Raw genomic sequence first — 25330 nt, forward strand, 5'->3', positions numbered from 1 at the left:
AAAAAAATTGCTGCAGGAAAAATTCTGCAGAAAACTCTGTTTTGTTGTTGAACTCTATGAAGGAAAGAAGCTGCCTTGTGCTCAAATAAAAATCAAACAATTCTTGTGCAGCAAGACAAGTTCCCAACCTCATTATAGGATGTGGCCTGGCTGAACAGAGAGCTTTGGCTCGAACTCAGGTAAAATTAGGAGAGTTTATGACCTTTGGAAGAAGGGCCAGGCAACTCAGGAGGACTACAAGAATGCTGTGAGGCTACACAGGGAGAAAACTAGAAGGGCCAAAGTCCAACTAGAACTTAATCTCACTACTGCCATAAAAGATAATAAAAAATGTTTCTATAAATACATTAGCAACAAAGGAGAGCTAAGAAGAATCTCCATCCATTATTGGATGTGGGGGGAAACATAGTGACAAAGGATAGGGAAAAGGGTGAGGTACTTAACGCCTTCTTTGCCGCAGTCTTTAATGGTAAGACCAATTGTACTCCAGGTACCCAGCCCCCTGAGCTGGAAGACAGGGATGGGGAGCAGAATGAAGCCCCCATAATCCCAGAGGAAATAGTTAACGACTTCCCACACCACTTAGACACACACAAGTCTATGAGGCCTGATGGGATCCACTCAAGGGTACTGAGGGAGCTGGTGGAAGTGCTCACCAAGCCACTTTCCATCATTTATCAGCAGTCCTGGCTAACTAGGGAGGTCCAAGTTGACTGGAGGTTAGCAAATGTGACACCCATCTAGAATAAGGGCTGGAAGGAGGATCTGGGGAACTACAGGCCTGTCAGTCCAACCTTGGTGCTGGGGAAGGTTATGCAGCAGACCATCTTGAGCACCATCACATGGCACATATGGGACAACAAGGTGATCAGGCCCAGTCAGCACAGGTTTCTGAAAGGCAGGTCCTGCTTGATGAACCTAATTTCCTTCTATGACAAGGTGACCTGCTTAGAGGGTGAGGGAAAGGCTGTGGATGTTGTCTACCTAGACTTCAGCAAAGCCTTTGACATTGTTTCCCACAGCATTCTCCTGGAGAAACTGGCTGCTTATGGCTTGGATGGGTGTACTCTTTGCTGGTAAAAAACTTGCTGGATGGTTGGGCCCAAAGAGTGGTGGTGAATGGAGTGAAATCCAGTTGGTGTCCAGTCACAAGTGGTGATCTCCAGGGCTCAGTTTTGGGGCCAGTTCTGTTTAATAACTTTATCAGTGATCTGGACAAGGGGATCAAGTGCACCCTCCGTAAGTTTGCAGATGACACCAAGTTGGACAGGAGTGTTGATCTGCTTGTGGGCAGGAAGGCTCTACAGAGGGATCTGGACAGGCTGGATCGATGGCCCGAGGCCAACTGTATGAGGATCAACAAGGCCAAGTGTTGGGTCCTGCACTTGGGTCACAACAACCCCATGCAATGCTACAGGCTTGGGGAAGGAAGAGCGTCTGGAAAGCTGCCTGGCAGAGAAAGGACCTGGGGGTGTTGGTCTACAGCTGGCCAGGAAGGCCAATAGCATCCTGGCTTACACCAGAAATAGTGTGGCCAGCAAGACTATGGAAGTGATCGTCCCTTTGTACTTGGCACTGGTGAGCCCACATATTGAGGTCTGTGCTCAGTTTTGGGCCCCTCACTACAGGAAAGACAATGAGGTGCTGGAGCTTGTCCAAAGAAGGGCAACAAAGCTGGTGAAGGGTCTAGACGATAAGTCTTATGAGGAGTGGCTGAGGGAACTGGGGTTGTTTAGCCTGGAGAAAAGGAGACTCAGGGGAGACCTTATCGCTCTCTACAACTACCTGAAAGGAGGTTGTAGTGAGGTGGGTGTTGGTCTCTTCTCCCAAGTAACAAGTGATAGGACAAGAGAAAATGGCCTCAAGTTGTGCCAGGGGAGGTTTAGATTGGATATTGGGAAAAATTTATTCACCAAAGGGTTGTCAAGCATTGGAACAGGCTGCCCAGGGAAGTGGTTGTGTCACCATCCCTGGGGGTATTTAAAAGATGTGTAGATGTGGTGCTTACAGACATGGTTTAGTGGTGGACTTGGCAGTGTTAGGTTAATGATTGGACTTGATGATCTTAAAGGTCTTTTCCAACCTAAATGATTCTATGAGTCTATGATTTCCAGTAACATTTTTTTTCAACATTCAGAAGATACTTAAAAATCCTTAGTTTCTCCTTCTAGGTCACCTACACTTATGTAGAGCTGTGGGATTACAGGGAAAACAGGGAGGAGTTTGTGGAATACTACGTAACACTCAATTTGTTTCACACAGTTTTGTTGCTATCCATTTTAATTAGAAGGGAACATAGAAGACAGAAAACAGTGAAGGGAGAAGACATAGAGAAGGCAGTGAGAGAAAGGGGACAAAGGAAACCTAGTGAAAGATCAAAGTGAGAAGCCAATAGGGAGAGAGCAGAGGAAGCTCATTCAGAGTCAAAAAGTAATTTGATACCCAAACAGCCTAGCTAATGCTCTGCTTCATTTGCTACCAGCTAGAAAAATGAAGATACCCGGAGACACCAGCTCCTCACCTGGACAAAAGGAGTGCTATCCTAAGAAACAGCAAACTGACAAAGCAGCATGAATTGCCATTCCCACCTGACTCTCCATATTTCTGAGGATTTGACTGTAAGATTTGTAATGTGGATAGAAGTTAGGTACTGCAACACCACATGAGGGAACAGGATGGTGATACCAAATTCCAAAAATTACATTCATTATTTTTTTCAGTAGGGAGTCTTCAAAGTCACTCACTCTCCTGCTGTTGTTGCACTCCTACTGTGCTTTTTGGAGCTTTTTGCTAGCGGAGAAGGGAGCTGATGACTTTAGCTACTTCTGAAACTGCCTCCTCAGCTGCAGTACTAGACCAAAAGCAGTCTTTACTTCTCTGCAATGACACTGGATAGATAGTTTACTCATGTGGGTCTCAAGTAAGACGGGATTATTGCAACTTACTGTAAGTTCAGCTGAACTATTGAGCTTCATTGTGCAGGACCCCTAAAAATACAAACACATTTGTCAGTATTTATTGAAATATGTAAATATGTATGTAAGTACCTAATTTTTTTCTCTGTTTGATAAATACCTACCAAAGGAATCATGCTGTGAACAAGGGAAATATCTTTGTTTTCTAATCTTTTCAGGTAGCGCACGATATTTGTCTCAGAGTGATAGCTGGAGAACACAAAATGTGGTGTTAAGGCAAGCAGGTTAGCTATACCAGCTGGTTTGTCTGTGCTTCAACATAGGAAAATCCATAAAAAAGAATTAAGACTGAGGATAATTTTTAATATCTACTAAATACTTCTTTCCAAATCAGTAGTGTACGCTTGCTAATAGCAATGTGGATGAAAAATGCCTATTGTCATTCACTCAGAAATGCTATCAGTAAAAATGGAATATAAGGGCTCTACTAAGTCTGATGATACTATGTCCTCAAATAATAGCTTGTACAATGTAGCAGATTAATGGAAAAACACATCCCCCATGTGACCATGAGTATTGCTCATTTAAAACATTTACGAGGTCTAAAAATGCTAATAAATAGATTATTTCAGAGTAATGAGTTATTGTGTGAATACAGCTACAAAACTGTCCTCAGCTGACTCCAGTATCACTTTTGAAAGGAGATGCTTTCAGATTTCATTAAAATACCAGATATACAGCAATTTCACAAACCTGTTGAAAACCTGATGTGTCAAGAATTTGGAAGTTCTCTTAAATGGGGTGCTAAGGATGCCTTTGGTTTCCTCGCCCATACCCTCAGCAATTAGCTCCTTTGACACAAAGAAACATGGAGTCAAATACTTTCATGGAAATTTCTCTTTTCACAGTCAATTTCTATCAGAACTAATTTATACTACCAGCTTACCTCAAGATATAATCAGCTCTTTAGGTAAAAAAACCCCCAAACTTCATTAGCATACATATCTGTATATATCTAGCATGGCAACAGCATTATATTAAAACTGAGTACAGATGTCTCAGTAGTCCTCATCTTGGAAGTATTGCTGCTAATTACTAATGGCATGCAAGAAAAATTCCAGTGGGAGAGAAATAATTGACCACCATGTCCTAAGCCTCACAAAACAAGTAACAGCCTAAATGCAAGGTGTCAAAGCTGGCCAAAAGGACTAAGTGTCACAATCAGAAAATGGCATTACTCGGTTACATAAATCACTGTTACCTCATACTGCCTCTTTCTTTAAGAGAGGATCTGAAATTCTCAGTATTTAACAAATTGTCATCATATAGACAACCACTGTCCCAGGAGCAGTTTTGCTTTTTGTTAAACTTCTGAAACATTCAGATAATTTAATCCGTATGATCTATTGACTACTTACAGCTGAAGACTCACAACCGAAAATCCATAATATGTCATCTAGGTCTTTCTCATTTACAGTTTCATCAAGTGATACTCCAAGCTATGGATAAAAGCAACAGTAATTGCTCAAAGCTCTTAATTCCAGACGCATAGTATATTTGTTCTAGTCAACCAAAAATATTCCAGAAACATAGGAGGAAAAAAAATAATCAACCTACCCAACAGTATGTGAATATCACTTCATTTATGTAATAAATACATAAATCTATTTTACTATTTTATTTACATAAAATTTTCCTATTCCTACTTTGCCCCTGCTAAACCATCCAAGCCAGATGGCTCACAAGCTTCAAGACTTGTGACCTCACTTCTAACATTTCTAAGGGTTTTCCATTTAGCAGGAAAATTGCCCATTTTGCTAGACCCCCCCCCATCCCATTTTACAGAACATAGTAGACTTTGCCAAAAGTCCTTAGTGCCTACCAAAATGTGGTTTAGATTTCAATCTGTCTTTAAAGACTGCCACAGGACCTGAATTCTGGAAGTCACCTTGCATTTCATCATTAAGTTTTAGAGTCTCTCCAATCTAGCCCATTGTGGCATATTTAACATGAAACAATTAGATAATCTTTTTAAATAGACAATAAAATGAAAATACAATTATTATTTCTGGAAATTCAGTACATCACTTAACAACTTCATTCTTCATATTTATATTGACTGATATATCTGAGCAAATGACAAGAAGTCTTACATAATTTTGTTCTGTTTAGCACATATAATGACTAGAAACTTAATGCAGAAAAAGTCATGCTACAAAATTTCTGAAAGTTTTAGGGAGTTGCTTACTCTGCCATCACTATAAATCCGAAAATTTATCTTTCTAAGAGCTGCCCTGTCCAAAACCTCTTTGACTGAGCATCCACACGTGATTGTCAAGGTATCAAAGAACAGATCATGATGTAGTTTATGACCAGCTCTCCTGAGACCTATAAAAAACAGTAAATTAATTCTATTAGCTGCATACGGTATTGATTGCTTACACAGTACTTGCATAACAGCACTATCAATCTTGTAAATAAATCCTTTTACATAATAAAGGAAAACATTCCCTTTGCCTACAGAGCAGCAAACCCACCAGCTTTTTAGTGAAATGTCACTACTCATGAAATGCATCTAAATCAGATTCAGACCTAATTAATAATGCAGATTGATTCTAGGGAAGATCCTTCTGATACATCAGATTTGTAATATATACAGTAGCATAATTGGTATATGAATGCAATAAGGACAAAATCACAAGACTGGAAAGGAAAATTTTATTATATAAATGGATATTAACCATCATGCAGCTTGCCATAGCAAAGTTTAGAGTCTTAGTGCTTTTCACAGCAGCAAAAGGTCTTCCAGCTAAGCTGGCAAATAAAGCATGGATAATTATGGCAATCGTTCCTCAATTCCCAGCATCCCAGTTCTGGCTCCTTCTGACAGCAATGATAGTCATGCCAGTGAAAAAAACCTACCAGACCACATGGTCAGCTGCAACCATTATTTTCTGCTACACATTCTATGCTTTCGATCAGCTGTTAAACTTTAGGATTTCAGTGTTCATAGCAGGTATGATACTCCACCCAACTTAACTGAAATGTTCCTATTTCTTTAATCTCATTTATTACTTATTTTTGCTATGTTATTAATACTCTGTGCAGATTTCTGTGTGTAAACTAGGATGGTCCAGTAAATGAAGTACAGAGCTTGCAGCTGGAAACCAGCATTTGAATCTTGTCATCTAGAGACACGCTGTGTAGACTTCTGTTAGTTTCCCAAAGAAACAGAAGTGATGCTTGCAAGCTCATATCACATAGATATCTAAACCTTGGATGTCATTATCAGAATTACACAAAAACATCAGCTATGAATTTTGTATTAAAATGTTCTCTCCAGAGTTGAGAAAACACACATCAGCTGGCAAAAAAACGCCATAAGTTTATTTAAGAAGGTCTAAGTATTTAAGAACGGTTTCTGCAAACATTAAACACTCACCTTCAGCTAAGATTAGAGTAGCATTGTGTACCCGTCTTGCAATATGCCTTAATCCATCAGACCCATGGTATATACCAAACATGGCTGCCATGTTAGCCAGAAGAGCCTAGGATCCAAATACAGTTTACGACATCATCATCATCATCATCATCATCATCATCATCAAAGATTACTTCATGTTAGTTTAGTGGGAAGTTTCTTTAGCACCCAGGGACAACCACATATCCTCAGCTAATATTATACTTGATTACGTTTTGCCTACAAGATAAAAGGTGGGAAAGGCAAATACTTTTAGGAAACTGTAAGCACTGATTATGAATTCAACAGCTCTTGAAATGTAACTGTGTCAGCAGTTAACATGAACTTAAATTCAACTACTGCAACAAAGACGTTTGAAGACTCCCGAGCAAAGCTAGTCTCATAGGAAATGCATTGTTCAGGATTGGTACAAAATATACATGGGATATCTCAGGAATACTAAGTAATTAAGCTTGTTTTAATATATAATAATCCCTCCTCAAAATCTGGCTCAACATTAAGAGTATGAGCAAAGCATTGATAGGAGCAGAAAAAATGATGAACTTGTCTGGCTGAAGGTCTGTGGAGGCATGCTGAAGATAATTATTTTAGATAATTACTTACTTAATCATGGTATTTTCCTGTAAAGATAGCTTTTGGCACTGTAGTATTTTTGAATCAAATCACATAGATAAGAATATTAGTTGTGACACTTTGAACAAGTAGTTTTAGAATTTAAAAATTGATTTTTTTTGCCTTGAGTGGGCAATTTCAGATCATTAGAATTCCCTTCCGTTTTATTAAGAAATCTGTCTCATTCATAACAAACACAGCACTACTCAGTGGCATTCACCCTATGAGACAGATGGACTCATGTACAAATTCAGGGCTAAAGTCTTTATTAAAGGAAGCAGATATTAATGCCAGCTTTTCAAGCAAGGTTCCATTTTTCAAAGGACTCAAAACAAATGCATAAACACCAGAATATTTCAAAGTTCTTCATTTTTCTAGTAAAAACTCTCAAAAGTAAAGCTAACTCAAATCACTGTGATGTTAGGACTATAATCTTATGGTTTAACTTGTTCCTTTCTACTGCTGAAAATAAAGCATGACAAGTTACCTGTGCTGTGCAGATGTTGCTGGTAGCTTTATCCCTCCTGATATGCTGCTCTCGTGTTTGCAAAGCAAGTCGGTACACTTCCTTTCCATTTGCATCTCTAAGTCACAAGTGAAAATGTTGTTTCTGTTACTTTAAAATCACAGTAATTTAAGGCATTAGGCTCTATGCATGCTAACCTGAAACTAGTTATTTATCCTCAGAGACAGAAAGTTGCTGGAGAGAATAAAGCATAAATCAGGACAGCTGTGATATCAAACAGAGAGTGAGACTAAGGTCTCTAGATTTCTATTTACATCATGGCTGGAAAATGTGTCTGGTCAGGTAGAGCACATAGTGAATTTTCTAAGCATACTACACCAAAACTTGGTATTTGCCTTAAAATGCCACAGATTATTGCAATTGTTTTAACCGAATGGTAACCCAGAACTTAATCTGAACAAACATGGAGAAGGCAGCATCTTTTCTAATGATGTCAAGTAAAAGCATGTTGAGTTTGTACATAAAAATAAACCATCCAACAAAGTTGTATGAAATAACTGAAAGGGCTCTGGCCAATCCATCCTTTAAGAGGCCCTTTTGTAGGGTTCCTAACATGTTAAAAGTGGAGACATAACAGCCAATCTATTATCCTTTAAAACTATGAAATCTTTCAGAACAGTCACAAAAAGAAATGGACAAACTATGTACACATATATATAAATATATATATAGTACATATGTGAGGGTTTGAATAGCTGGACTACTTGCCTCAAGTACTTGCACACCAGTTACTCCAGCAGTTGTTTAGGGATTTTGACTATACAGCTGAGTTTATCATCAGTCCATCCAGAGGGACCACATTGGCAGGCTGGAGAAGTGGGCTGACAGGAACTTCATGAAGTTCAACAAGGGGAAGTGCAAAGTCCTGCACCTGGCAAAGAACCCCATGCACCAGTTCATGCTGGGGGGCCACCCAGCTGGAAAGCAGCTTGACAGAAAAGACCCTGGGGGTTATGGGGGACACCAAGTTGAACACAAGCCAGCCATGTGCCCATGCAGCAAAGAAGGCAAATGGTATCCTGGGCTGTGTTAGGCAAAGCTTTGCCAACAAGCCAAGGGAAGTGATCTCTGCCCTCTCCTCAGAGCTAGTGAGGCCACATCTGGAGTGCTGTGTCCAGTTCTGGGCTCCCCCATACAAGAGAGGTATGAAGGTACTGGAGAGAGTCCAGTGAAGGACCAATAAGATGTTGAAGGAACTGGGCCATCTCTCATATGAGGAAAGTCTGAGAGAGCTGGGACGGTTCAGCCTGGAGAAGAGAAGGCTCGGGGAGGACCTCATCAATGTATATAAATACATGAAGGGAGGGTGCAAAGAGGATGGAGCCAGGCTTTTATCAGCAGTGGCCAGTGACAGGATCAGAGGCAATGGGTGCAGACTGAAACACAGGAGATTCCTCCTGAACACGAGGAAACACTTTTTCATTGTGAGGGTGACTGAGCCCTGGTACAGGTTGCCCAGAGAAACTGTGAAGTCGCCATCCTTGGAAATATTCAGCAGTCATCTGGACACAGTCCTGGGCTACTGGCTGTAGGTCACCCTGCTTGAGCAAGGGTGTTGGACCAGATGACCTCCAGAGATCCCTTCCAACCTCAATCATTCAGTGGTTCTGTGATCAAAAACTTAAAATAATCCACAGCAGAAAGCTGCCTTGAAAAGTACCATGGCTTTTTCCATTTTAACATTTTATTTTCCAACTTTCTTAAGATGAAGCAAGATGAAAATAGATTCAAAATATTAAACCAGGTATAGTCACAAAATAGCAGTAGCATGACCTTGATAAATAGAATTACTGTTCTTTTGTAAAAGATTGTACCAGACTTCTGGTCAAAATCTGAACTGGGAATCAGATTTCAGAACTATGAGTAAAGCCTAAGGACACCCTTAGAATAAGCAAGATGATTAAAAATATATTTGAAGGAATATTACTACACAAATGAAATATATCTAAGCTTACTGATAACTGTTAATGTCATTAGTTATTTTGGTTACTGAAGTACTTCTGAATAGCTTCTCTGCCAAAGATATGCAGTTTTTCCAGTGACAATTACTTTGCATTTCTTCTATTCCCAGTTAGACCTTTTGCCAAAACTCAAAATAGGTCACCAATAACAAGAATTAGAGGTAAGTTTTTGCACACTGTTTCTCTGCTTTGTTTAAGCCTGACTAAAATGTGTACTAGATTAAGTTCCTTCTTGATTATTTGGGAGGTTCACTGAATTTTCTATTTCTTCCCATTTATGTTTTTAATGACTGGATGTCAGAGAAAAAGGCGTAACATACAGAATAAGCAGAATAAGTTAGGTTGCAAAGCCTCATGCTCATGCCATCACAATTAATCCTCTGCTGTTTCGGTTATCTCTTCGTCCCACATTGCAGCAAGCACTATAGACAGTTCACAGCTTCATTCCAGACAAATGCAATTCTTACTTCCTAAAAATTTAAAGGCAACTTTTATTCTCCCAGTTTTCAAGAAAAAATGTGTTCAGTACAACACCACAGTTATTCATAAAGGCTGCACAAGATGTTCATAATGTGTTTTACTTTGATTTTCCCTGAAGATACCAACAGCGAAGGGAGCCCTTACCTTGTAACACCCACCATTCTGCCTGGCATCATTCTCACTAGATTTTCTTTAACAGCAAAGAATGCTGCATGGGGTCCCCCATAGCAGAGTGGCACGCCAAACCTCTGGGAGTTACCCAGGACAACATCTACCCCAAACTCTCCAGGAGGCCTCAGAATACAGAGAGCCAGAAGATCAGTAGCGCAGCAGGTGAGAGCCTGAGAAGAGAAGTGCACAGAGCAGTCAGCCTCTTTTCTGAAGGAATGGTGTTTGCATGGGAGCTAAGTTGGAACAACAAACAGTTCCATATCACTTGCACAGAGCTAAGGTGCAATGGTTGTAATGGTTGTAATGGTTATCAACTGCATGGAGCCGACTAGTAATACTTTTGATGGTATCTCATGTAACACTTAGTTTCTATGACTATGGCTATTTGATGCACCAGGTTGAAATCTGAGACAAATAAAATTTACTTTACCCCGTTCTGATGAGCTCTTTCAACAAGTTCAGAGAAGTCTTCCACCTTCCCTTCAGTGTCTGGATACTGAAATAATACTCCACTGACATCCTTTCCACTGAAATCCATGTCATGGGGTAATTTGATCTCAGTAATAACACCCGTATAACTGAAAAACAGGAACATGCAGAAGACAACAATATTCAAACCATTTCCTGCCTTGGAGTGATACTCAAGATGATGTTTTCACGGACTTATAAATTACTTTTCTCTCTAACATACAGAGAATTGAACCTGCTTTGCAGCACTAAACATTGAGAAAGTTTCATGTCATGGTATATAGTACTGAAGAAAATTGCATTTGATATCATCATCAGAAATATGAAGCAAAGCAGAGTAGAGTATGCCTAAGCTACTTGATATCAACATTTTGCTGCTTTAGCATGTTTAACTTGGAGAACCAAGTCATATTTTTAGCAGATGGTTACTTTAAACTGTAAACTTAAAATGGATTTAGCTTTCATTACAAGAGAACTTTTGCTATCTAGGGTAATTAATTTCCTAGTTAAAAAAAAAATGACCAGACTGAATTCAGTAACCAAATGTATATATTTGTGCCAACAACTTAAGGGGAAATTAAATATTTTCTTTTTATCAGATATTTAGTCTCTTTTTAAACATCTTTAATTACTTTGCAGTTGTATTTGAATGGAAAAGTAGAAGCAATGCCAAATGTTAACAGATTTCTGCTTCTATTTTGCAAAGATAGCATAACCCTATATTCCAAAAATATTAGGTATATGGTGAAGAGACACAGATGAAAAATGAAAGATATGGTGGAAAATAGAGAAAAACATTACTTTGCTCTAGTTTGGACCACTGCTATAGTTTGGGGGTGGCATCGGGCATCTACATAGAACTTCCTTCTTTTGTTGTGCCTGTTAAAAAGAAAAGGAAAAAAAGAAGGGTTGCGTATCAAGAATATATTTTTTCCATGGAAATAAAATTAATTGGTTTTCTAAATATAGAGTTTTCCTAAGTTAAAAGGCAGTTGTAAATTTTGGTTATCATAACCAAATTAAGTGTAAGACTGAATGAAGGTTCTAGCCCATTTAAAATAGGAAAGTTCATTTCAGGCAGTCAAATGAGATTCATACGTGACAAAAATTAAAACAGACTATGAAACAGAAGAAGGCACCAACTTAAGAAGCTGCAGGAATGCCTCCACACACACATACTCTTTTAAAGGAATACAACTGTGGTCTTTAATACAGATTCTCAGTTTTGCCCTGGATAACCAAACATGAGCCATCAAAATAGTAAAATGGAGGATAAGAAAATTGCCTAGTTTTCTCTGGTAAACATGATTTTATGTCAGACTGATGCTTTGAACAATTGAATAGTTACAACACAGTCACTGCTGCGTAATGTCCTTCCTGATATACAGTCCCACAGTGACCTTCAATCATCTCTCTGATTTCATTTGATTTGCAGATCCCTTTCAATTGCCCCTACAATACAGATCCCCGAAAGTAAATTTGGGTATAACAGTAACAGTTTCACTTTTAGCAGCTTAGGACTGATCTACTTCACTGGTTTATAAAGCTTCTTTTAACCACTAGTGGAAAAAAACAATTCACATCATCAGAGTTCACGGACACAAGGGATTCATGCCACAGACTATTAGGTTACGCAATAAAAGCTCCTCGGCACCCCCCAGAGGGGCAATGGCAGGTGGGGGAGCCCAAATAACACCCCGTTCCTGCTGCTCCCAGGCCCATCACAGGAGATACCAGCCCATCAAAGACCCATCTCCACAAGCACAGAGGAGCACAGAGGCCCCAAGGCAGGTGGGAACGCAAATTAATTAATTAACCCAAACAGACACATTGTTTCCCTGGGGGGGAGACATTATGGGATGCAGGGGAAGAGCATTTTGGGATTGCAATGGCTTATTATGAGATGTTTAGAGGAAAAGGGATTCAGCTAAGTCATTCTGGGAGGAACAAGTGTAAGAAAATCGAGAGCTAAGGGAGTAAACAGGGTCAGTCATATATAAATGGTTGCTTGTTGAGGAACTTGCACCCAACTAGTACAGTCTGTCCTCTCCTCTTGTTAAATTCCTTTCTGATTCTTTTCATGGGTGAACAGACTCTGTATTCCAGGAGTGGTGGTGGATGCGTATGGCTGGCTGGGTGCCAGCAACTGGAGTCAGACCATGGAGGATCCACATGTCCATGGTGCTGCAACTGGAGTGACTGGAGTGACTGGAATTCAGTGCCAGCAACTGGAGCAGCACCTCAGCCATAGCGGCCCGTGTGTCTGTGGTGGTAGCAGCTGGAGCAGGTGTGTGTCTGGCTGCCAGCAGCTGGGCTGGTACCACAGGCAGGGCAACTAGACTCTCACTAGTAGGTCCATCTCTTTCGTACTGGGGAGCCCAGAACTGGACACGGCACTCCAGGAGCGGCCTCACCAGTGCTGAGGAGAGGGCAAGGATCACCTCCCTCGACCTGTTGGCAACAGTCCTCCTAATGCAGCCCAGGATACCATTTGCCTTCTTAGCAACCAGAGCACATTGCTGGCTTGTGTTCAACTTGGTGTCCCCCAGGACCCCCAGAGGCCTTTTCTGCAAAGCTGCTTTCCAGCCTGCCAGCCCCCTTCATGTACCCCATACGCCCTGGGTGGTTCCTCACCAGGTGCAGGACTTTGCACTTCTCCTTGTTGATCTTCATGAGGTTCCTGTCAGCCCATTTCTCCAGCCTGTCAAGGTCCCTCTGGATGACAGCACAACCCTCTGGTGTATCAGCCAATCCTCCTAGTTTTGCATCATCAGCAAGCTTGCTGAGGATACACTCTGCCCCATCATCCAGATCATTAACTGGACCCAGTGTTGCCCCTGGGTTACGCCATTAATAACTGGCCTCCAACTAGACTTCATGTCACTGATCACCACCCTCTGGGCCCAACCATTCAGCCAGTTTTCAATCCACCTCACTCTCGCCTCATCCAGGCCAAACTTCTTCAGAATCTCTGTGAGGATTTAAGGGAGACTGTCAAGGTAAACGATACCCACTGCTCTCCCCTCATCTATCAGGCCAGCCATTTAATTGTAGAAAGTTATCAAGCATGACTTCCCCTGTGTGAACCCATGCTGGTGACTCCTGATCACCTTCTTGTCTTTCCCATGCCTGGAAATGGTTTCCAGGACTAGCAGTTTTTCCATCACCTTCAAGGGATTGAGGTGAGGCTGACCGGCTGGTAGTTCCCTGCATCTTCATTCCTGCCCTTCCTAAAGATAGGGGTGACATTTGCTTTCTTCCAGTGCTGAGGCACCTCTCCCAGTCGCCATGATTGTTCAGAGATAATCAAGAGTGGCCTTGCAATGACTTCAGGTGGTTCCCTCAGCACGCATGGGTGCATCACATCAGGGCCCAAGGACTTGTGTATATCCAGTTTGCTTAAGTATTCTCTAACCTGACCCTCCTCCACCAAGGGTAAGTCTTAATTGTTTTAGACTTTCCCCTGGTCTCTAGGTCCTTAGGTTTCTTAAGGCCTTAGACGTCTGAGCTACATTCACATCAACACTGCGAACTTCTCCAGGGGCTTAACGACGTGGGCTATAGTTGTTTAGTGATCTGCTCAGTGAAAAGGCCACACTCAACTTCAACCCACTCACCTATCCATGCCTACTCAGCAGAGATGCCTTTCAAACTCCAAAATTCCTTCATGCTGTGATTTAACCATACATTTAAACATACATTTAAACATAGTACCTGTGACATAATTGCATGGCTTCTGCAGCAGCTGTCCCCTCATCCAGCAAAGACGCGTTAGCCACATCCATTCCTGTGATATCGCATACCATAGTCTGGTAATTCAGCAGGCTCTCCAGCCTGCCCTGGGAGACCTCAGGTTGGTAAGGAGTATACTGGGTAACCCTATAAGAAAAGAATTCTGAGTTTGGGTCTAGGAAAATAAATGTGTAACAGAATTATGCCAATATGTAACTCAACTATGTCATAAGAAAAATAAGTTGTAAAGCATAACTCACTAACATGAAAGTTTGTTAGAAAACAGTTACTTTTAGAAGGCTGTAATTTATTTCTGTCCTGGAAGCCTGAGAATATTTTCTTTTCTGGTACTGACTTGGCTTTTTACAGAAGAATTCTATTTCTCCATTTTGAAAAGAGAAATCACTTTTAAAACAGAGGTGTGAGTGCATCTTGGGGAAGGGAGAGGGAAAGTAGGCACTGAGCGTCAGAGTATTTAGTCAAGTTACAATATCCAAATGAAAATTATTAGTTCAATCAAATCTAGGTATTGCCATTATCTTTCAACACTGTTTCTGAAGCCCTTTCCTTGCCAAGTCTTCTCCACTCTTACGGGAGGAAAAGCACTTGGCATTTCACAGGATCAAGCTCAGAAATATGCAACTTCTTGTGAAATGACAGTTTCCATATATGTTAGTGAAGGGAAGTGAGACTGATGTGAGTTTTATCTGTTGTCATTTGGAGAACAAAACAGTAGAGGCAACATAACCAATTCCTTAGAAAAGACAAAAATCTAAGGGAAACACTCTATTATAACAGTCCACAAAAACAAAGCAGCATGCATCCAGGGATGAAAGGCAAGAACCAGACTCTCCTCTCACGGCTGGAAATTTGGGTAAATTTGGATAAATTTGGGTAAAATCCCTGGACTGGGAAATATTTCCACAGTCACTCAGGACAGACTTTACGCCAGTTTGAATTCAGGCTAGCAGCCAGCAACAAGTGATAAGTAGGGACACTCGTGGCCTCTGTTTTCTAGCAATAGAAGAAAACAACAGTTTGTTTCCTGGGCACTAGTAAGCCCTAGACTTTTGAAAAATTCTTACAGGTGAAGGTATAATCTTTAAAAAGAGACTGAAGTATTTGGAAGCTCAAGTCATGTAAAGTCAATAGAAGGTGAGCAACAGAGATTTTTAAAGAGCAAGCTGCAGAACCTGTGGTATAGAGCAAGATGAGAGGAGCAATAAAATAGTAATGCAAGAGAAGGTAGGCAAAAAGTCCTGAAGAAGAGAATGGAAGAGCTAGAAAGAAGGACATACTCAGTAAGTGAACTCAAAGTGTAGTATATGATGCTAATGTATTTACTGTCTATTTAAATGATATATCTGCTCAAATTTTTCACGTATACTATTCAGTACAGTGACAGAAAGCAATAGCTATATATCAAATTAGATAAATATTGATGATTTTCCCAAATATTGAAGGTTTTTCCTGCTTCTTAGCCAAGTCTAACACTAAACTACTTATCATTATATACTTGGCTGCATAGTTCACAAATGAGACCATGTCCTGCACAGCATGCAACATTGCTCATCTCAATAGTAATAATTTTTTTCTTCACGGTTGCTAAACCCAGTTTTCAGTTTGTCAGATAAACTTTCAATCTGGCAGTATAAAGGTTTGTTTTCTGAATGGTCCCCCTGCCCACTCAGCTCTCACCAATGAAAAGTTATTCCCAAGTCCTTTGCATGAACAATGAGTTTTCTTGCTTAATAAAAGAAACTCCTCTGTACTTGAAGTTAACAGTCTTACTTTCTCATTTTATTTCAGCTAAAGGCCTTTCTTTTGCATTATAACTTGCAAGAGGAACTAAAAGCAGACTAATAAGAATTAAAGCATTGAGATTAATTGAAATGCATTAGAGAAATATGACTCAGTGCAAGAAAAAAAAAAACAAAATCAAGAACCATTGGTTAGTACTTGCCAGAATAATCAGTTAACAGAAGTGAGATTTTAATTAAAGTTGAGCACACTGGCTTTATTATTCATTTCAACAAAAACATTGTTTCACTAAACCATTACTAATTAGGGGCTGATTCAAAATGAGAAAGGTAGAAAAAAAAGAAAAGTCAGTAGTAGGGAAGCAATACTTCACATTAAACTTGGCTGCAAATTTTGCTAAAGGACATTGAAGTTGTAGCTGTTCATGTGGTGCAAAATTCTCTATTTTGTTTTCAAAGACAAAGCATCTTTCTTAAGATGTGAGCAATGTTCACAACTCCTTACTTGATGAGAACCCCCTTTCTTAAGATTTTATCTTATATAATTAAAGACAGACTTTGCAATGAATGCTTCAAAGCCGACCAATCAAATCAGTTACCCAGGAACCTATTAAAAAAGCCTCAAGAATTTCCACTCATAGTTTATGCTCAAATGATTTTTAAAATTTTTTCATATTGTGTAAAATAAATAAATAAGTCTATTCTTAAACTTCTATGAAGTAGCTGCTAATTTGATGGTTCCCTTGAATAACCTCAATCCTACCCCACATAGTTGGGCTAGTACACTATACTACAAAACAGAATTAATGAAGCTTTGTGATTTTAATGTTATGGTTTTGAATGGTAAAAACAGTCAAAGTAAAACCAACCAATTTTGGAAAGGATGGAAAAAATTCAACAAAGAAATACTGAATTCTAGCATTATCGCAAATTCCAGTGCATGAAGCTTAACAGTTGTACAGGTGAAGACACCTTTTATAACATAAAAACATTTATTTAAACACTTTTTTTTTTTAGAAGGTTGTTTGGCACTGTCTAAGCATCTAAATATTTTAATATAATAATTCTACTTCTCCACAATTTCTTTAAATAAAACAGCTGGCTTTAGTCTGCACTCTGACTTCTGCCTGCATCTATACTACATGTTACATAATTTTTAAAAGTAATTTAAAAGCAAACTCTTTAAATGCAAAAGTAATTTCTGAAGTAAACTTTTACATAAGTCAAATCTCTAAAAAGCACACTAAACCATCTCTCATTCAAATAACTCCTCTCTTCTGCTTAGGTTTGTTCAACTGGCTATTCGACACATAATTCAAGTCCAGTACCAACAACATTAAAATGAAAAGGAAGAATTACCATCGTGGCAAGGAACACAGCTACTAACTGCCTCTCGTTCAATCAAACTGGAGGCAAATATGATCTCCAGTCAGCATCTATTCTGACCAAAAGTACTTCTGCAGACAAACGCTCCCAAGCTAATGAAGGGTGATAGGTCATGACACAAAAGAAACCTTCCATGAGATTTTTGTGGCATCTTTCTTGAGCCAGTGTCTGACCTTCAGGAGTCTGGTAGTAAGTGGCTTCAGTTTTTGTGGCTTTTATAACTCTGCTTGAGTTCAGTGTTTCACCCTTTGCCTCATCCTACTCTCAAAAATACTTGTGTGAATACCAACTTTAAGATACCGATGAAGGTTTTAAAAGAAAACCTGGCATCAAAGCAAGAAGTATTCAGGAAGCATGCTTTCAGCCAAAAGCTAGGCCATTCATCAAAAGACCTGGCTTATGAAAGAGCAGAAGCTTTTGTACTTGGGAGCTGGATTTGTTCTAGATTTAGCAACAAACCAACAGACTATACTTTAACTGCAAGATTAACAATTATGGCTTCTTTATATTAAAGTTAACTCTTGCTTCCATGCAAAGATTCAGAAAACTCCCTTATCAAGCAATATCAATGAACTAGTTCTTGATTAATATTTGTAGGTGTACAGTCAATAAGATCTAAGACTAAGCCTAATTTATTTCTTAATACACAGTAAGTTCTAGCAAAACAGTTCAGCATATATCTTCCTTAGTGATTTTTTTCTATACTTCGACTGAATCTCTGGAAAGTTAATGTATTCATAATCAACACAATACTTTTATCTTACAAATTCTGTTCTTGCAGTTTTAGACGCCTGCAAGACTAATCTTATGCAATGGCAGAGCTAGAATTGATTTGGATTTCCAGTTATACAGAGTATTCTCTTTGAGATCTGACAACTAGTAAGATGAAACAAACTTAAAGTAAGGACAGAACACTAGTAGAATTTAAAACCAACATATATGAGCCAAAGAAAAAAGGTAGTTCATACATCTGACAACACTGAAAAACTGAGCCTGAAGTTCAGTCCTGAATACATGAAATTTTTAAATTATCTGACTTTTATGGACTGGCCATCACTGTTAAGGCCAAAAGTGAAATAAGACAAAACAAAAAAGCTGTATTTAATTTAAACAGCACATATATAAATATTGCAGTGTAGAAAGATACTAGAGTAAAGATATACAACTAGGAGCCAGCCAACTGCAAGCAGTTCCATCCAGCCTGTAAAATTCCCAAACGCCATGCTGTATATACAGTTCCAGACACATCACTTGGCACTTTATGCATCTTTGAAGAGCAGTTACAAGGGTGTTCTGAAAACAGTATCTTACCCATCAGTTTGAGAAAGCTGTGTAAGGGCATGGAGATGTGCCAGTTTCCACTCAAAGCATAAACACTGAATTTACTGCCAATTTGGCATGCTTTGTAGTTGCTTGTGCAGCTTTCTGTATCTGGTCTACAAGTAGAAACCAGCTGCATAATGTTTATAGCAGATTTTTGCATGCTATGCAGTAATTTTCAGAATGCAATGCATAAGTGTTGAGTGCTAGTAGCCAACAAGTTTACTAAGTTACACTACTGATGTAAAGATTGCAGGTGTCCTTGGTACAGGTACTTTATTCTTGCATACTTAATGTCTGGGGGCAAAGGAATCAAGTGAACTGTACTTTGGAGACTTCTGCACCGTGCTCCATTGTATGGTATCAGCGTGACTTTAAAGGCCTTCTTGATTTTCAAGGCCTGATAGGTATTTTTATCCATTTAAGCCTTAAAAATAAATACTACATTGTTTTGACGTATATGTTATTAAGAAGCCTATATGTAAGCTGATTTCTGAAACCAAATATTCTTCACATCTTCAGTTATTCATTTATGTTCATGGCAGGGCACAGAATTAATTTGGTATGCTACTAGGGAAAGAGCTCAGCACACTGAGTGTGAAAAAATTTAATGAATATGTTAATATGGGTACACAGTATAAGGACTATGCATGCATACCAGCAGACAGCTGACAGGTATTCATGCATTTGAGGGGTCTGTGCTGAAAGTCACATAATTGGTGGTATGACCCCAAATAAATCCTTCTGTCTGTACTTTAGAGTTGAGATGTTCTAAGGATAAAGTAAGTTACACATTGTCCTGCTATTTATTTGTTTGGAAAAACAGGCTAGTATTTTTGCTAATATTAACTACATAGTGTATGAAAAATACTTCTAAGACTTCCACCCCATGTTAGCATGGAGTTGTTAGTCACAGATTCCTAGGAACAAGGAAGTGTTAGCAGCCAGCAACCAAGAACAAAAAGAAATCTAATATCAAAAATATGGGATACTTGTCCTCTACCTTCTGTGACTAAGTCAAATCCCTCATGTAGGAGACTGCAATTTTAACTGCAGCATTTCAGGTCCACAACATAAATTCTTCTGCTTGTTCTCTAACTTTCAGTCAAAGTGTTATTTGGATAAAAAGTTACCTAAAAAATATCCACCCCAAGTGTTTTGAAATAGCTTCTTTCACAAATACAGAAGTAGTTAAAATGGGATTCAGACTTAAAAGGACGCCTGTACTTTTCTAAAGCTACCAGTACAAGAAATTCCTGAATGCTGATTTCCCAGGCACTTACTAGTGCATAGTTTTAGTCAGACAGTTTTATCTCTCAGTAATTAAGCTACGCACAGTTTTTATTGTGAACAAGATATTATAGATCATTGTCCAAATGCTTTGAACAGTTTTGAAACTCCAACAGTGTTGAGTATTTTCTTAACAGAATCTGAGATTTGGGAAGACTTTTGGGGTGATTGTCTAAAGAAAGCAGAGTGGGTCAGTAGTCTCATTTTCAGTTGAAAATACATTTTGTTGTAAACACTTTCCTCCTAAAATCTACTCCTTCGCTTCCTACCTCCTCCTAGCAAGTCCAAGTGTCCTAAATAGTGTGAAGTCCTTCACTTCAGTGTTCACAGACTTCTACAAACAATCTTTTATAAACTTCCGTTGTATTCCAATGCAAGCCTTGCTCTAATGAATGCCAAGCAGTGAGAAAGTATAAGTCACGTGAGAGTGGCAGAATTGATCAGAAAAAATAAGCCTGCACTTGCAGCTTTTCCCTTGGAGCTGCAATGTGACGTGTGCTAGCACAGAAATTGTTACACACTCGGTAGATGTAAGGAGAGGTTTGGTTACTTAAACAGCTTCCATAAAGTCTGTATAGTTACTTTTGCACACACGCACACACACCTACACCCTCTCCCCCACAAGCATTTCAGCCTTCACTTTAGCCATCTAAAAGTTTAGCTTTTAGCCATCTAGTTTGACTTTACTGGACACTCCAAGAACAGATTTCTGAATAGACTCTCCCAGTTGTTGCATTAACACTATATAATTTTTTAGGGTTTAAAAATATGCAGTTCATTTTGGTCCATTTACTTTTTAACTGTTCTTATTTTTGCCTCTAGCAATTGATTATTTGTTTTGTGGCACTGTACTGACATATTTAGATTGCATATGTTGCAAAAAGTGGGTGGGGATAAGGCCAAATAAAACTTTGTATAGATGTACTGCATAGAGTCCAAACAGTGCAACTTTTTTGTCAGTTCAAAAGTTTGAGATACCAATAAAGCAGACAAGTCTAAAAAAACATAGACTTGGAGGTCTACAGATACATAGACCCATTTATGGCAACCCAAAGTACAAAAAATATAGCATCTAAGTAACAATGGCTTTTTACACTGACTAATTTGACTCGTTGATTGGTTGGTTGGGGTTTTATATGTGTGTATATATATATATATAAAACTTTCAATACTGCTTTTATAAAAATAAAAATTACTCAGTAATAAAGATGACAGTTATTATTTTAATACAGTATAAAAAAGGGGTGTTACTGACTAGAGATAAGGGAATTTCTAAACCAAATGAGGCAATGCAGGGTATCAGTGGCACTCAGTCTGTTGGAAACTAAGACTCCACATTAAATTTAGTTTTTCTGTTCCATCATTTCTGAGTTACAGTTCTTTAGAGAAATGTCAATGCTAAATGAGTATTTATAATCAAGTCTTAGTGCCTTCATCAGGAAAAGTCCATCAAGACACAAACCCCCATTATTATTTAGATTAATGATATTCATACGATATAAATCAATGCATTAAAATATTTTCCTTTTTACATTTAAGTAAAAAAAAAAAAACCAACACCAACCCCACCCCCAACCAAAACCCAAACCAATAACATTCAAATTCAAGTCTGTCAGATAGGCTGTTCTTTTGCTTGTCCCCAAAAAAGAAATGTCAGCTGGGTGATGAGAACAAGGGACAAATTCTTAGCCTCTTCATAAATGAATTATCAAGTATTGCTGTCTACCTGTTTTCAACCACCAGTGAATTATTTGTTCAGACAAGAACATACTTTATGGATACCCATTAAACTCTTCAAGGTCTCTGGTTTAAAAAAAAAATCAAGAAAGAAATACCAAGAGAAAAGCCTTTAAAATTTTTAAGGCTTCTTAGTTCCTCCTGAGAAAACCATAATCAGAGTATTGCATAGTATTTAACTACCTCCATCCAAAATTGCATACACCAGTGGAGGAGGAAGCCAATTTAAATTTAGGCAGAAGTTAGAAAAAGTTACTTTAATTTAGGAGTTAAGTCTGTATACTTCCTTAAAGCAAACAAATATTCTTGTTTTAGATCATAATAAATAGGAGCTGTGAACAGCAGTCACAAAATCAATGAAATATTTTACAGAAAAGCATCTTCTAAAGTCAAAAGTATTCTTCTTCCTCTCTAGCTTCAGCATGAACAACACATTTCCTACACTTACACATCAGTATCAAATATATGAAAGCCTTAGTCAAAAAAATAGGTTCGGGTTATATTTTTTTATGCTTATTCATAAGATGAACTTCAAACATATATTTATACATATGCATTTAAAAAGAAAACATGGTACATTACCATCCTGCATTCTCCAACAAATTCCGTGCAATGGGCTGAGGCACTGAGCAGTTGTAATAACCCATGCCTATATAAGACCTCCATATCTTGTTCTTGCTTGCAATATTGTATAGAGTTTCAAGGATTTCATTTTCACCTAATTGAAAAGAAATTGTATCAGAAAACTGCAGTTACATATAATGCTAACAGTTTTTAACTGAAATGCCTTGTACCCCTGTGTAAAAAAATTGCAACATCGATGATACAAGTATAAATAGTAGCAGAATAAAGTGCAAACCAAGAACAGTAAAGATAAAAGAATAAGCTCGTAAAATATTCTGGGAAAGTTTAAATTCTGCCGAATTCTGGAAAATACAACAACTGAATAATAACGGGGTTTCAACTAATGTGGAAGCAATAGTGAGAGAAACAGCTGTAGACAAACAGCTTATAGAGCCCTTTTTGTGCTAATGCAATATACATTCTGGGTTTCCTGCACATGCACTAAAATATATCTTGGAAGGCACATTTATTAGCTAAACCTTGCACAATCAGCACTGGATGAAGCCACAGCCATCCACAAATATGATTTAGTGTTTCTAACAGAGCCATATTTGCACAAACTGGGCTCACAAAAAGAATCCAGGAGTAGTTTCTTAGGGTGAAAAAGAACTGTACTTTCTTGCATTCTCCCTGAATAGCTGATAAAATGGAACAGTTCTTTCAATTCAATTTTAGTATGCTTCACCAGTTTATTTAAAAAAAAAAAGAAAAAAGAAAGAACAAAAAGTGTGAATACCGTATTTCTAGTTTAAGAAATTCCATTTAAGATTAACTTTTAAATGAATCTGCTGATCTAGTTTGGAGAGATTACAACAGAATGCTTTTGAAGCATTCAGACAGAAGGCATTTGCCCTCCCTCCCCCAACCACAGTTTCTTTGGTCTTGCTTCTACATAGTTCTTAGTGTCCTGAAGGCTATGCAAAAATCACATTCAGTCAACCTGTTCCTAGTAGTCAATGAATAATGCTACCCAACATCTGCCAAAGGGAAAGATTTACAAAATATTTTAGTACCTGAGGATGCAGAAAGATGGTCAGTAGGCTGCCTAAGATTAGACAGAGAGATAGTCATGCCCAACCTAACAGACCTGGGTGGAATTGGACACCTACCCTCTTAGGTGAGGGGAGATCTCCCCCCCCCCCCCCGCCCCCAATGTGACCTCAGAAACTGCTTTACTGGGGCAGTTGCACAAAGTTCTGTTCATTTTGCATTGCAACTTGAAAATCAGACTTTGGAATATAAGGCTACAAATCACCAAAGCAGAATGGCTTGGGCCCTGGATGTCTCAAAACCTATTTTCTCTCCGTAAGTTACTCAGCAAGAGAGATCAAGTCAAAGTTAATGTTCTGGGATCTGCTGGCAAATAATTCTCTAGGTTTTGAATTAATTTCTTCCACAGCCACAAACAAGGATACTATAACTTTAGCTCTGATTTCAAAACTCATGCCTCCTCTTCCTTTTACTCAAAGTGTTACTATTGCACTCCATGTGTAAAAATTAATTTTGTAAAAAAATTTTCTGGTTTTCAATTAATTTCTTCCAGAGTCACATTATACCTTCCACAAAGTTATTTTTTTACTGATCTTTAGTTCTCACTGCAAAGTTCATTTCTTCTCTGCCTTTTACTCAGTGTTACTATTAGATCTAATGTATAAAGATTAATTTCTTGTTTTCAGTAAACTGCAGTTTTTCTCAAAACTCAAAAGTCATGTGTTTATTGAACTCAGCAATGTCCAGGGCAAAGTTTCTAAAGCCTAGCGAGCAGCTCCACTCCCCCATACTCCTCCCACACAGTTTATTCCAGATAGATGCCTTGTTTGTTTAAGTGAGAGTTTTAACACTGTAGAGATCTTCCTCTATCACTTGCAAACCAAAAATTTGATGAAAGACAGTTTGGGTGCAGTTTGAGAAGGAGAGTTGTATTCTTGCAGAATTCAAACATCAATGATTTTTTGAAAATGGTAATGAATTTGCTTGTTTAACTCCAAAGGCAGTTGAAGGCAGAAGCTGACTATCATATAAATTGCTCAGTAGCCCAACATCACACACAAATACCACCAATACTGTACTATGTGCCAGATAGCATTCCCTTTGTTTGCCTGACTGGATATTTCTTCTAGAGAGTAATTTCTGAGCAAATACAGCTAACAACTACCACATGAAGATGCTGAACTTCCGCTAGAGCTCTCTGAAACAAACCAGTTTCCAAACCAATCCAAGGCACTAAGCAAAAAGCCTAGTGAGACTGTAAGCAGCTTACGTAGCAATTAAGCTTAAGAGTAGAACCACATTCCACCTAGAAGAGCTGCACTGATAGATCCCAACAGGGAATATATTTTTAGTTATTACATTTTTATGAGTTACACAACTAGTTTTAATCAGGGTGGTGAACTGCTGGAGGGCACTCTCCTGCCACTCCTGCTTCACCTCACTTACCCTGCTCCTTTGGTCACTACAAAGGGAACAGGAGCAGTACAGCTCCAATACACATCCCGCATTTGGCATGCCTGTTTGAAGAGACCTGGGGTGAACACTCCTTCCCCTATGCCTTACACTGCCTTGAAGTTGTTCATCACATCATGTCTTTAGGAAGACAGCCCGTAAGGAATTGCACTCCGGAGTAACGGAAGTCGATGGTCCCTGATTTGTCTGTACAGCCTGGCTTACCTAAGACTAAACATAAGTCCATGTAGATTTATGATTTAATTTTTATGAATTCAGTGTTTGCTTTACACTGATAGGGTTCTGAATTCAAGCAAAACTGACGTAGTCAAGGGTGAGGGAAATTAACACATATGTTGGCATCCAAAGACTGGAGAGCAAGGGAATGAAACCATTCTTAACAGCATCCCCAGCACTGACAGGAG

General features: G+C 38.8%; 1 protein-coding gene across 1 annotated transcript in view; it reads right to left on the bottom strand.

Annotated features, from left to right (window-relative positions):
• GLDC (glycine decarboxylase) overlaps positions 1–25330 on the bottom strand; it is a 50492-nt gene that overhangs the window by 17713 nt on the left and 7449 nt on the right. Inside the window, exons 3-14 of the mRNA XM_069776039.1 lie at positions 22422–22557; positions 14329–14493; positions 11416–11493; positions 10577–10724; positions 10120–10316; positions 7496–7592; positions 6358–6463; positions 5164–5303; positions 4334–4414; positions 3669–3766; positions 3080–3164; positions 2946–2987 (exon numbers count right to left, since the gene is read on the bottom strand). Coding sequence (XP_069632140.1) covers positions 2946–2987; positions 3080–3164; positions 3669–3766; positions 4334–4414; positions 5164–5303; positions 6358–6463; positions 7496–7592; positions 10120–10316; positions 10577–10724; positions 11416–11493; positions 14329–14493; positions 22422–22557 — 1373 coding nt within the window. The remainder of the gene's footprint in view (positions 1–2945; positions 2988–3079; positions 3165–3668; positions 3767–4333; positions 4415–5163; positions 5304–6357; positions 6464–7495; positions 7593–10119; positions 10317–10576; positions 10725–11415; positions 11494–14328; positions 14494–22421; positions 22558–25330) is intronic.

This window comes from Haliaeetus albicilla, chromosome Z, assembly GCF_947461875.1.
Source record: "Haliaeetus albicilla chromosome Z, bHalAlb1.1, whole genome shotgun sequence".
Classification (NCBI taxonomy): Eukaryota; Metazoa; Chordata; class Aves; order Accipitriformes; family Accipitridae; genus Haliaeetus; species Haliaeetus albicilla.